General features: G+C 41.4%; 1 protein-coding gene across 1 annotated transcript in view; it reads right to left on the reverse strand.

The window, feature by feature from the left end:
- Positions 1-12,718, reverse strand: part of LOC308286221 (vasoactive intestinal polypeptide receptor-like) — a 28,597-nt gene that overhangs the window by 5,468 nt on the left and 10,411 nt on the right. Inside the window, exons 3-5 of the mRNA XM_080727185.1 lie at positions 11,293-11,390; positions 6,944-7,076; positions 571-724 (exon numbers count right to left, since the gene is read on the reverse strand). Of these exons, the coding sequence (XP_080583311.1) occupies positions 571-724; positions 6,944-7,076; positions 11,293-11,390 (385 nt within the window). The remainder of the gene's footprint in view (positions 1-570; positions 725-6,943; positions 7,077-11,292; positions 11,391-12,718) is intronic.

A 12,718-nucleotide genomic window follows, 5' to 3' on the forward strand; every position in this document is an offset into this window, starting at 1 on the left:
AATGGCTCAATGTTCAACCCAGAATAAGGATGCTAGGGTTCAATTGGTTAACTTATGTAAGCTCCAAAACTTTGTATGCTCTTTTTTATGCACAGAGATGCTCTGGTTGATTCCCAAGCTATTAATAATGCCTCCATAAAGTAATCAGATTTTGAGTATTACCAAATCAAACAACCATTCATGGACTGTCAACATTTCAAAATATTACTCCTGGGTAACATCAATGTTACGGAGGTCAAACGTTGTGTAATCATGTCCTCTCCTCACCTCCTAGAACTGAAAATAAATCAAGAGTGGATTCTTGACTGCTGCTTGAGAACTGTCTACAAGATTTAAATCGAATGCAGATGTAAAGGCAAGTCCAAGCCATTACCATCTATCAAACGTAATCTCAGAAGAAGACTTTATTTACTTTAAGATGAACACTATTATTTCTTCATTAATTGTTTTATAACCAACTGTGGTCGTTTCGAGTATAAGTGATTCTAAGCAAACAACATTTTAACATTTTAAAATGACAGATGGGCATCCTTGACAATCAGTATGAGCAATGTGTACACAGGCACATACCCCAGCCAATCAGGATATACCACCAGAAATACTTCTTCTCTGAGAAGAAGGAGACGGCCAACAAGGCGTGGAGATACAGGCCCTCCACCAACAGCCAGAAGAAGCTTGCCATGATCCCATACTGGAAGAACACCACTGCTGCTTTACAGCCCGCCTAGGAGGAGAGGATGAGAGAGTCAGCGGAGCTTTGAAAAAACAAACAAACAAACAGAAAAATCTGTATTTTATTCGTGAAATTTGAAAAAGGGCCTCTGGGTCAATGTACTTCATAGGCGTCCCTATACTCTTTTGCCATTTTTTACTTTTTATTTTATATTGTTGTTGTCGTGTGGAAACCTTGTATGTCCAAAACCTTCCTTTCATTGTTATTGTTTTAAAAACAATTTAAAATAGTGAAAATAGCCAATCTACAAACACACAACACCTGGCATTGCGAGGCGCCGTGAGCTTGTATATCTGCTATTTCTGAATAGACAACGCAAAAATCTGAAACGACACAGATGCTTTCCCGGGTTTAATGCGTTAAGCGAACCAATGATAATTTACTCACAGAGAGTCCATGGTGAGCAAACAATTTACAATTTGCAATTTGGCAGATGCTCTTACGCAGAGAGACTTACAAAGAGCAAGATTGGTGTAAGGAGCATGAACCCTATATCAACAAACGATAGGGCCAATGAAATAGAGTGCAAAGAAAACAATTAGGGCTTCAAAGTAGCAGCAGCAGTGTAAATCTGAGCTATTATTAATCAAAATGATTACAAAGTATCTAGGATAACATAGAAAGCATCTACATGTATACAGATAGACTCGATAGGGATAATCATATTTGGTTTCACAGTAATATATACAGTATATGGGTTGCCTTTCAAGTGTGATTTCATTCTAAACACGCTGATAGTAATTGAGTTATCTGCTCAGTAAACATTTAAGATGTCATCAACAGTTTTCATTCAGCCTTGGAGTCACGTAAACAGAGTTTCGTTGTGTACATTTGTATATAGTGATTCGAGGCGGCTGACTGGCTATTCAAAATTGGACTTATTCTTTCCCCAGCTAGCCTTCCTCCAGGGTTGTAAACGTGCTCACTCCTCATCCTCAATGTGTCTTATCCCGGGCCCCCCACCTTCTTTTATGTTATTATCATGAATTTAAACTGTACATGATTGATTGTTTTTTCTTTATCAAATGTCATGCTTCCATGGAAGCCCATCAGCCCATGTGGACGTACAGGACATTTCATTTAACATACGGTAAACAATGAACTGACATGACAATGATCAAACAATGAACCAACTAAAACACCCAAGCTACATAAAGGGAAAATTACATATCGTCGTTGTCGGGTGAAAACCTTGTATGTCCAAAACTGTTCGTTTTGCATTATCATTTTGAAAATGACTTAAACTAGTGAAAACAGCCGATCTACAAGCACACAACACAACGCCTCGCACCGCGAGGCGTTGTGTGCTTGTAGATCTTCTGTTTTCACTACTTTTGTGCGACGGCCTTGTATGGTGAAGCAATGTTTGGATCACAATGGGAAAAAGCCTTCAATCACAATATGAAGATGATCAAATTAAACAGGATCAGATCCTGCGGTAACATTTTATGGTAAATTTCAGGACGGCAAGAACGGCAGGATGATGGTGCAGTAGCTGGAGCTGCTGTCAAGCTCCAATCCCCATGATACCCAATCACTTCAACAGGAAGTAAAACATAAACTAGTCTGAAAGCTGGAGAAATGGGCTTGTGGCCAAAGTTTATCAGCTCAAATGCGCAGACTTGGGCATAACAGATAATACTGTGATAATACTATGATAATATTTTAAACAATACCAGCCTATGGAAGCCATAGACTAGAGCGTGTTTGTTTTGAGACCGCTGCAATAAATACTAACTTGCAATAGCCAACTTGGATGGATAAATAAGGGTTCAAACATTATGAATGTCATAATTATCAGTACCAGTTAGGTATACCGGAGCATATTGGTCTAGTGCTGTCCTGCCCTGCAGTTAATGCAGAACAGCACATAATCTCATTTTCTACCACCCATGTTTGGCTGGAGTGCTTGAGGTCCTTTTAGGGGACTAGCAGCTGTGTTTGGACCAGTAATCATCTGTGTCCCTTGAGGACAGCTCCTCAAACACAGCCATTCATGAGCATCGCTTGCAGAACATAAAACTTTCCTGTGTTATAAAGTGTTAAATAAAGGTAAATTAAAAGTAACTGACTCGATTTGACTAATATATAAGCATTGTTTGACATTTTATCTTTAATCGTAGTTTATTCAGAAGTATTTAATTGTCCTTCATACTCTACTGTACTTCATTACTTGACCACTGTGATGCTGTCACTTTTGAATGTGATTGAGAAAGCCTTTTTTCAGTACTCACTCAGGCAGTGGCGGAAAAAGTAGGCCTACTCCTGTTTTTTACAATACTGCAAATATGTCGAAATACTCTGTTACAAGTAAAATACGGAATTCAAAAATGGTAAAAGTACAAAAGTGTTGGTATAAAAATGTAGGCCTACTAAAGTATCAAAAGTAGAAAGCACTCATTGTGCAGAATGTCCCATTAGAGCAGGGTCACACCACACTTTTATTCTACCTATGAGGACAGAATCTGCCAATACATTTCAATGGGAATGGAGTGTTTTTTGTTTTTTTTTACAGAAATCCACAAATGGCAGCAAACCGCTCCATTCCCATAGAAATGCATTGCCAGAATTCGCCCTCATAGGTAGAATAAAAGTGAGTTGTGACCGTGCCCTTACACAGGTTTTCAAATGAATAAAATCTATAAAAAGCTTTTGAAAATAGACAATCTTTAAGCTCGGCTGAAATGTATATAGGGCTGAAGTGGATAATGTATGTTTTGTTGCGACCGTCAGGGAGCAGTTTACTATGAAAACCTCCACCGGCCGGTCCGTCCGTCCGTCCGTCACGCGTCACACGTGACCATCAACAAACGTCACACCTTTGTTGATGTTTAAATCGAAGAGTCTTGTTCAAATACTTCTGTTGGTTTCTGCACTGATCATTTATACAATTCAGCTGTGTTTGCTCGTGTCATCATGATGAGGTCATAAATCAGCCATGCCCAAATATAGATTTTACGGGTTTACATGCTTACTCAGTTATTCGTTATGTGAAAGTCCTATGACGTCTATGATATCTGACATCATCATACATACATTCCCTTTTATGCCCATAAATGGAGATCCCCTCTGTAGAACCAGCCACTGACATCACTGTAATGTCAGGGGAACCAAATCCCTTTTATGCCCATATATGGAGATCCCTGTGATGCCAGGGGAACCAAATCCCTTTTATGCCCATATATGGAGATATGGAGATCCCCGTGTTGCCAGGGTAACCAAATCCATTTTATGCCCATATATGGAGATCCCTGTGATGCCAGGGGAACCAAATCCCTTTTACGCCCATATATGGAGATCCCTTATGTCATCAATATTAAGCCCATATCTGTGAATATCTTTGGGTACCAGATGTCTCCATATATGGTTAAATGGTCCGATATACATCACTGGCCAGAAGACCAAGAAATGGTGCAACCTCGCCCTTTGCTTTTCTCCCTTAGGCATCTTACTGGTAGGTAGTTTAATGAGGAATGCAGTATGGTGGTAGGTAGGTAGTTATGGCCTTTGATGTAAGATTTTCACTTTCTAGGATAACTATATTTGCTATTCCCAGATGATGCCCTTTTAGGGTACCCCTCATGCCCATATATGGAGATCCCCAGGCTTTACTAATTAACATAAGTTTTATGCCCATATATGGAGATCATTGTCCCAATGTCATCAGATATATGGGCATAAATGGACACAGGCAAACTAGATGGGCTGTATGGATATCCAGATGTGTGATGTAAGTGTTTTATTCCAAATGTGGCACCCCACAGACATATTTCCAGAAACAAAATCCCTTTCATGCCCATATATGGAGATTTCTGATGTCATCAATCCCAGGCCCTGTAAAAAACATGGTTGCTATGGTAAACAGTTGGTTGCTAGGGTAAACAGTTGGTTGCTAGGGTAAGAAAACATGGTTGCTATGGTAAACAATTGGTTGCTAGGGTAAACAGTTGGTTGCTAGGGTAAAAAAAACATGGTTGCTGTGGTAGAAAGTTGGTTGCTAGGGTAAACAGTTGGTTGCTAAGGTAAAAAACATGGTTGCTATGGTAAACAGTTGGTTAGTAGGGTAAACCTTCAATGATTTTGACATCTTGTTACTAATCTGTCGGTAGATAATGCCGGTCTTATATAAGGGTCATTTGTGTACGGTGTGATGTCATACTGATGTCAGCAGTGTGACAGGTGATAAGCGACCAACGGTCGCTTATCTCCCGATTAGGGAGTCTTACTGGTAATAATAGCTAGTAATAACTAGTAACTAAAGGTTAAATATTTGCCTCTGAGATGTAGTGGAGTAGAAGTAAAAGTATACTGAAGATTGGAAATAGATTGGAAAAAGATTGGAAATTGGAAATCCAGTAAAGTAAAAATCACACCTAGTGTGAAGTGAGCGGTTCTATTTATGAGTTAATTTCATCAAGCGTCCCGCTAGCCAATCACAGCACGTCCTGAAGCTTGGCCAATGGGACCCTGCATGGCGTACAACAAACTTTGAGCCTGACATTTTTTAACACATTTTTTCCCCCAGTTTTTGACCGGACATTTTGTTGCCAGGATGTAGGTCCTAGGCCTGATGTAGCCCGCGCTTCAGTTTACTTAAGCCCCAGACATTTTCGAACAGGTTTTCCCCTTGGTTTTTGACTGGACAAAGCCAGATGTCGGAGCTATAGCTCCTGTTCCAGGAGCACCACTCAAGAATACCTCAAAAGTGTACTTAAGTACAGTACTTGAGTAAATGGAATTAGTTACTTTCCACCACTGCACTGAGGCTAAAGTATGCAAACACAACAGTAAAGCCCTTTGCACACAGGCGCGTTTATCCGCACGGATAAAATGGACAATTTCATTTTTTAAAAAGAAAACAATGATTCTCTACGACCTCATGCACACCGGATCCGAATTAGCCGTGCGACAAGTGGCTGCGGCCGTGAGTTTTTTTCTCGATCGAACCCAGTTCGATTCGTGCGTCTTGTCGCATGCGGTAAAAAACTCATCACTCCTTTTATGACTCCTTTTGGGATCCGCAGCGCAGATTCCGCACAGCATTGCACACCAAATCCAATGCGTTTTATTCATGCAGCAAACGAAAAGAAAAAAAAAACGCAACTGTCCTGTGTGCAAAGGGCTTAACTCTCCCAACATCCTGCTGAACAGAGGCTCATTGGAAACACTGGTCAGAGGAGTTTAAGGCCTTGACAAACACACACCCAGGAGTTCTTGAACGATCATTGTTAAGCAAACTTGAGAGACAAAGCTTTTAAAACTAACAGCGCTGGTTGGGTAAGGATACAGATGCCAAGAGAAAAGAAAGCTTGTGCAACATGCTTTAGAGTTTGCTGTAGCTAATAAATGAGACAGGCTAAGCCTGGTTTATACTTTGTCGTTCGTCGGTGTTGAGTACCACATTAAATAGCCATTTATCTATTTTCAGAACGCAACACCGTTGAGTATAAATGATATAACATGATCTGAAGGCACAAAGAAAACCAATAAACTGTGTAAAGCCGCTTGACCGTGAACAGGGAAATGGAGACATAGTGGGAGAATAAAGTCCTGGCATCAACATACTGTATTAACAACCCATTCAGAACGGGTACACATTATAGTGTATCATTATTTTATGCTTTAACTATTGAAAAATAGCAGATCTACAAGCTCACAGCGCGGCACCGAGTGCCGCGCTGCGAGCTTGTAGATCTGCTATTTTTGAAAAATCGTGAAAATTTGAATTTTGACCCGATTCTATAAATATCTTTTGAATCCTTCTAAGACTTTTTGAAAAACCTATGTTTCTATGTCAGCAATCTGGTTATAGCCATCGTCAAAGAAAAGGTCCTTTTCACTTAACTGGAGCTCAGTTAGTCTGTTCTTGAGAGACTGCTATGTCAGTGGTTCTCAAACCTTTTCATGTGAAGGAACCCCAAACTGATATTTATTTGGCCACGGACCCTCATCTCAAAATATCTAGTTCCAGGGACCCCCCAGAAGCAAAATTTGAGTTACAAACGTTTGCTTTGAAAATACATATATTCAAAGATTTGCACACATTTTCATGACTTTTTCAAAAATAGCAGATCTACAAGCTCGCAGCGCGGCACTCGGTGCCGCGCTGTGAGCTTGTATATCTGCTATTTTTCAATAGTTAAAGCATTCAATGATTCTAGGCCCGAATGGGTTAAGATCAATATGAATCTTAATACATGAAGTACTCACTGAGGAGTTGCAGAAGTTCTCGGTTTCACCAACTTCATACAGAACCACGTCCTTGATGAACACAGCGATGGCCTTCAGTATGAACGACACAAACAGATTCATGTGGATGTAGTTCCTTGTACAGTGCAACTTCCTATGAAAGAATATACAGTAGGCTTTTAGTATGAACGACACAAACAGATTCATGTGGATGTAGTTCCTTGTACAGTGCAACTTCCTATGAAAGAATATACACAGTATCAATCAAGTGCACAGAGTGTTTACAATTTTTTTGTTATCTGAATAAAGGTAATTGACTAGACCAGGGGTCTTCAACGTTTTCAGGCCAAGGACCCCCTTAGCTGAGAGAGAGATGAAGCAGGGACCCCCACTACGTATTGTACAAAATTGTGTTGCAGATTAAAAATGTTCATAGATTTCTTAGACAGGTTAGACTTGTTTGTTGGTTTAATGTGTATTTTAGACATTCCCTCTACAAAAAACCTGCTATTCTTGGCGAATGAATAACTAGGGTTCAAGTGGTTGGGGTAGAAAAAATAAGGTTCCTATCACACAAAGATTTGGAAGACCCTCTTTTGAAGACCCCTGAACTAGACTGCACTCTGTCAAGGTGCCAACTTGCGCATTGTGCACTCGTGGCCATACGTGGCCAACTTGTGCGCCAGCAAAGCATGCTAGTGCTGTTCGGTCCTGTCTGTACCGGTAGGTATGTGTGTGGGCTTGTCATTTATATCAGGTCGCAATGTTCATGGATTTCTTAGACAGCTTAAACTTGTTTGACAGCACTGTCATCCTGTTGGAATAATGTGTATTTTCAGACATTTAACCACTTGAACCATCAAATACTTAGTCTGCTCTTCTTTTCCCTCAACAAAACCTCTTTGCCAAAAATAGCTGATCTACAATGCCTCGCACTGCGAGGCGTTGTGAGCTTGTAGATCTGCTATTTTTTGGCTAATGTTCCACTCAGAATATAATAGGGATGCTTGGGTTCAAGTGGTTAATGTAAAAAACATGATCATATCACACAAAGATGTGGTGGCCCCTCTGTAGTAACTCTGAGGACCCCTTAGGGGTCCTGGACCACCTGTAGAAGACCCTATACTAATTCAGTGTCACACAAAAGCAGCAAAACATTCATTAACAAGAGCCTGTGACTAAATAATAACTACATTGGAACACTCTTTTGTCCGTTTCCTGAAAAGTAACACTTTTGGACATACAGGGTTTCCACCCGACAGCGATGATATGTTAGACTGTATGGCTGGTAGGGGTGTCACACCAAATTCTGGGCCCTGGGTACAAGGATTCACTGCGGGCCCCCCATGAATGTTCTTCATATGGTGGGGGGGTTTAACCCATTTAGACTGGGAACGCATTAGTAAACATTATTTTGTGCTTTAACTATTGAAAAATTGCAGATCTGCTATTTTTTAAAAGTCTTTGAATATTTCAAATCCTTCTAAGGTTTTTTGAAAAACCTATGTATGTTTCTATGTCAGTGGTGCTCAAACCTTTTCATGTGAAGGACCCCCAAAATGATATGTATTTGGCCACATATGCTTTAAAAATACATATATTCAAAGATTTGCACACATTTTCATTTGCAGATCTACAAGCTCGCAGCGTGGCACTCGGTGCTGCGCTGTGAGCTTGTATATCTGCTATCTTTCAATAGCTTAAGTCTAAAACAATGAAGGCCCCTCCACCTTGGGCCCTAGTAACTCATCCCACTTTTCCCCCCCTTGTGACGCACCTGATGGCTGGCCATAAAACAAGTGCATGAGTGTATGAACAGACAGTGCGTACAGCGGCAACAGATTGGTTGGTGTTGCGAAATGAGTTCCACCGCTATAAATACTGTGTTCTGAGTGTTCTCAAACAAATGCCTTCCCAGTGATGTCCTGTGATCGGGGAGAATTGTACAAGCCCATTAGACGAGTAATCATGGCAGAATGGGTGTGATGACACACGGTATCAACCAGCTGCCTGAAAAGTTAAGTCTGCAAACTGCACATAAACAGGGCGATGCTCTCTGCACATCCTGTGTGAGCGGACCACCCCTCAGTCAAGAAATATGCTAAGCTCACTGCCTGACCCCGTGAAATAAACACATCACTCACTGTTTACCCGCCCGCTCACACGCGTAGACACATGGACGCACAGGCTAACAAACAGTCATGCTGGAACACGTATTGGTGTCTACACGCACACAGAGACGCACATACAGTCGTGCGTGCCGTGACTTTTCGGTTAGATAACGTTTGATCTTTTAAAAGCAATACAGGAAGGCCCTTTAACCTTGAAACGCACGCACACACACACATGTGCGTGCTAGCGTGCACACTCACGCACAGGCGCGCGTTCACGCACAGGCGCGCGTGCACACACACACACACTCTCTCTCTCTCTCTCTCTCTCTCTCTCTCTCTCTCTCTCTCTCTCTCTCTCTCTCGTTCCTCATCCCCACAGACATGGGTTGGTGAGGAATACACGCTGGTCCTTGAGCAGTTGATTTTCTGGCTGCTCATGCTCTCTTAAACACTTTAGAGATGATGTCAGATCTGAATAAATGGTAAATGGTGCATTTATATAGCGCCTTTATCCAAGGCGCTTTAGAGTGTGCATTACAGACATTCATACACCAATGGTGGAGGAAACCATGCAAGGCACCACCTGCTCACCGGGAGCAACCAGGGGTTCAGTGTCTTGCTCAAGGACTCTTCAACATTAACTCTGGGGGAGTCCGGATTCCAACTGGGAACCCTTTCAGGAACCCTCCGTGTTCTAATGGCGGTTTCTCTACCCCTGAGCCAATACCGCCCCACTCCAATAGATAGGAAACAACACTCTATTGTTGTCCCATAGACCGCAAGGACTTTTTTGTTGTAATCCTTTTAGTGTTTTGACTGTATTCGTGCTGTTTTACATTTCAGTCAAATAAAATAATAATTCAATCGATCAAACCAGTTGTCCTACATAAGCTGTTAAAGGGGCATTTTACTTTATAACAGTACTGAGGCCATTTTCATTTCTACTCAGCCTTTTGTGTGTACCCCAGACAGTTTTTACGTTTCTTGATATTTATTCATTTTTTATCAGACACCTCACCCTTAAACCCATTCAACTTCAAACTCCACGTTAACCAAGTTAGACTTATTGAAAACACCCAGTCCTGCTTCTGGTGACTAGTATTGTCCTTCTAATGCGTGAGGAGACTGTCAGTTTTCAATAAGGTAGCGCTGTCGCCTCACAGCTAGAAGGTCCTGCATGGGTTCGCTTCCCGTTGGGGGACGCTGTGGGAGCCGGGGGGTGTGTTCTCTCCTTCGTGTCATCAGTGCCCATATTGGGGTTGGCAAAAGGGCCTTTCTGTGTGGAGTTTGCATGTTCTCCCCGTGTCTCCTAGGGTAGGTACACTCACAAAAAAATGCTGGTATCTATACTGCCTCCCCCTGGCCAGCCAGGGCGCCTGATGGAGAGGAAAGGAACTGGTTGGAATAACACGTTCCACGCGCTACGTCCAGCCGGGGAAACTCCCCCATGTCATGTGAAAAGAAGCAGCTTGGACTCCACATGCATAGAAGGAAGCATGAGGACAGGTCTCCCCAGGTTGGCAGAGGGAGTGTAGCGGGATTACATTAGACAATTGACACCGGGTGAATAATAATAATCAACAATGAATAAAAAACTATTGCTGTGTGTTTTCAATGAGTCTAATGTGGTTAATGGCTATATTGAATCAAGTAACTTAAAAACGGGTGCACACAAAAGGCAAAAACATTAAAAATTACCCCAGGAGTGTTTTGAAATGAAATTCCCCATTAAAGGACAACTTTGTTTTTTTACAACAAGGGTTCATATTTTAGATTGTAATTAGAGAAAAGAAAAAGTGAGTTTTAAAATGTTTTCATTTGCTTCGTTCTATTGTTTTATCACGTTTACCATGCTAAAATGTGGGGCATGCGTACGCATGGGGGCATGCGTACAAGTGGCTAAATACCGGTATGTCTTTTTAGACACAATAAGCCAGCAGTTTCTTTATTGCTATTTACAGTAACACTTCTAGCCCCCATAAGTCACATCCAACCATGAAAGGTTGCGTTGTATCTTGGGAATGGGCTTATTCTGTGTAAAATGACATATTTAGCCACTTGTTCGCATGCCCCCAACCACTGAAATAAGAATCTCTAGAAGTAAATGAAATCAATTTAACACTCATCTTTTATATTCTTTCATTATAATCTAAAATATGAACCCTTTGTTGTAAAAAACTAAAGTTGTCCTTTAAGTAGTTGTGTGGGGAAAAAAATTAAGCAAAATGGTAATTTTGATTATTCCACTTGTCTTACCTAAAGACACACAGTATGATGATGGCGACAGTAAGAGAGGTCAGAGAGACACTGTGGCCGATGGTGTATCCCACTTTGATCGCGCCATAGAATTCCCCCTGAAAGGCAACATTACAGACACACAAGTTCAATGAATGAACAGCAATCAGCAGGTTAGCACAGGCGTGTGGTTTAAGTGCATTGAATCTTTAAACTCAGTTAAATTAACCCTCTAGATTTGACTCTCTCTCTGTGTGTGTGTGTGTGTGTGTGTGTGTGTGTGTGTGTGTGTGTGTGTGTGTGTGTGTGTGTGTGTGTGTGTGTGTGTGTGTGTGTGTGTGTGTGCGTTTGTCTAGCTATACTTATGGGGACCATACGCATGTTCACACACTCACATGCTGGGGACGTCTGACACAGTGGGGACAAATATATAGGTCCCCATAATTATTATCATTCAGGGAGATAGGGGGCAGTGTTGCTGAGTGTCTGGTGCTTTTTTTAAGCAAGTCCCTCAATTCACGTTTTCATGTCATATGACAGGTGTGTCATATGCAGTTTTTGTGTGAGTGTGTGAGAGAATGGGAGAATGAGAGATTCACACACTACTAGCCAATCACAGGTCCGATATTTGCATACAATGACGTTGGCTTCAAGTCAGTTTTTCAGGCCTGTGGGACCACAGGAAAGTGGTGTCCCCATAATCGATGCAAACCCGCGCAGGTCCCCATAATCGATGTTAACAAACATGTGTGTGTGTGTGTGTGTGTGTGTGTGTGTGTGTGTGTGCAGGGGTGTCACACCAAATTCTGTGCCCTGGGTACTTTAATTATTGAAAAATAGCAGATATACAAGCTCACAGCTGTAGATCTGCTATTTTTCAAGTCTTTGAATGTTTCAAATCCTTCTACGTTTATTTGAAAAACCTATGTTTCTATGTCAGTAGTGCTCAAACCTTTTCATGTGAAGGACCCCCAAAATGTAATGTATTTGGCCACGGACCCCCATCTGAAATTTTTTAATTCCAGGGACCCCCAGAAGCAAAATTTGAGTTACAAATGTTTGCTTAAAAAAATACATATATTCAAAGATTTGCACACATTTTCACAACTTAAAAAAAAATAAAAAAAAAATAGCTTAAGTATAAAATAATGAAGTTCTCTCCACCCTAGAGCCCTAGTAACTCAGTCCCAATTTCCCCCCCCTTGTGACGCCCCTGTGTGTGTGTGTGTGTGTGTGTGTGTGTGTGTGTGTGTGTGTGTGTGTGTGTGTGTGTGTGTGTGTGTGTGTGTGTGTGTGTGTGTGTGTGTGTAGTTTGAAAAGGGGTTGCGGCAGAGGAGGAGGAGTGGGAAGGTCAAGTTTGACAGGTACATTATGAATATCCTTGTGAGGATTTTGCCAGATGCTTGATTATACTGTAGACTAGCCTAGAAAACTAGATTCCTCCTGC

This window comes from Nannobrachium achirus (genome assembly GCF_963921795.1).
Source record: "Nannobrachium achirus genome assembly, chromosome: 5".
Lineage (NCBI taxonomy): Eukaryota > Metazoa > Chordata > Actinopteri > Myctophiformes > Myctophidae > Nannobrachium > Nannobrachium achirus.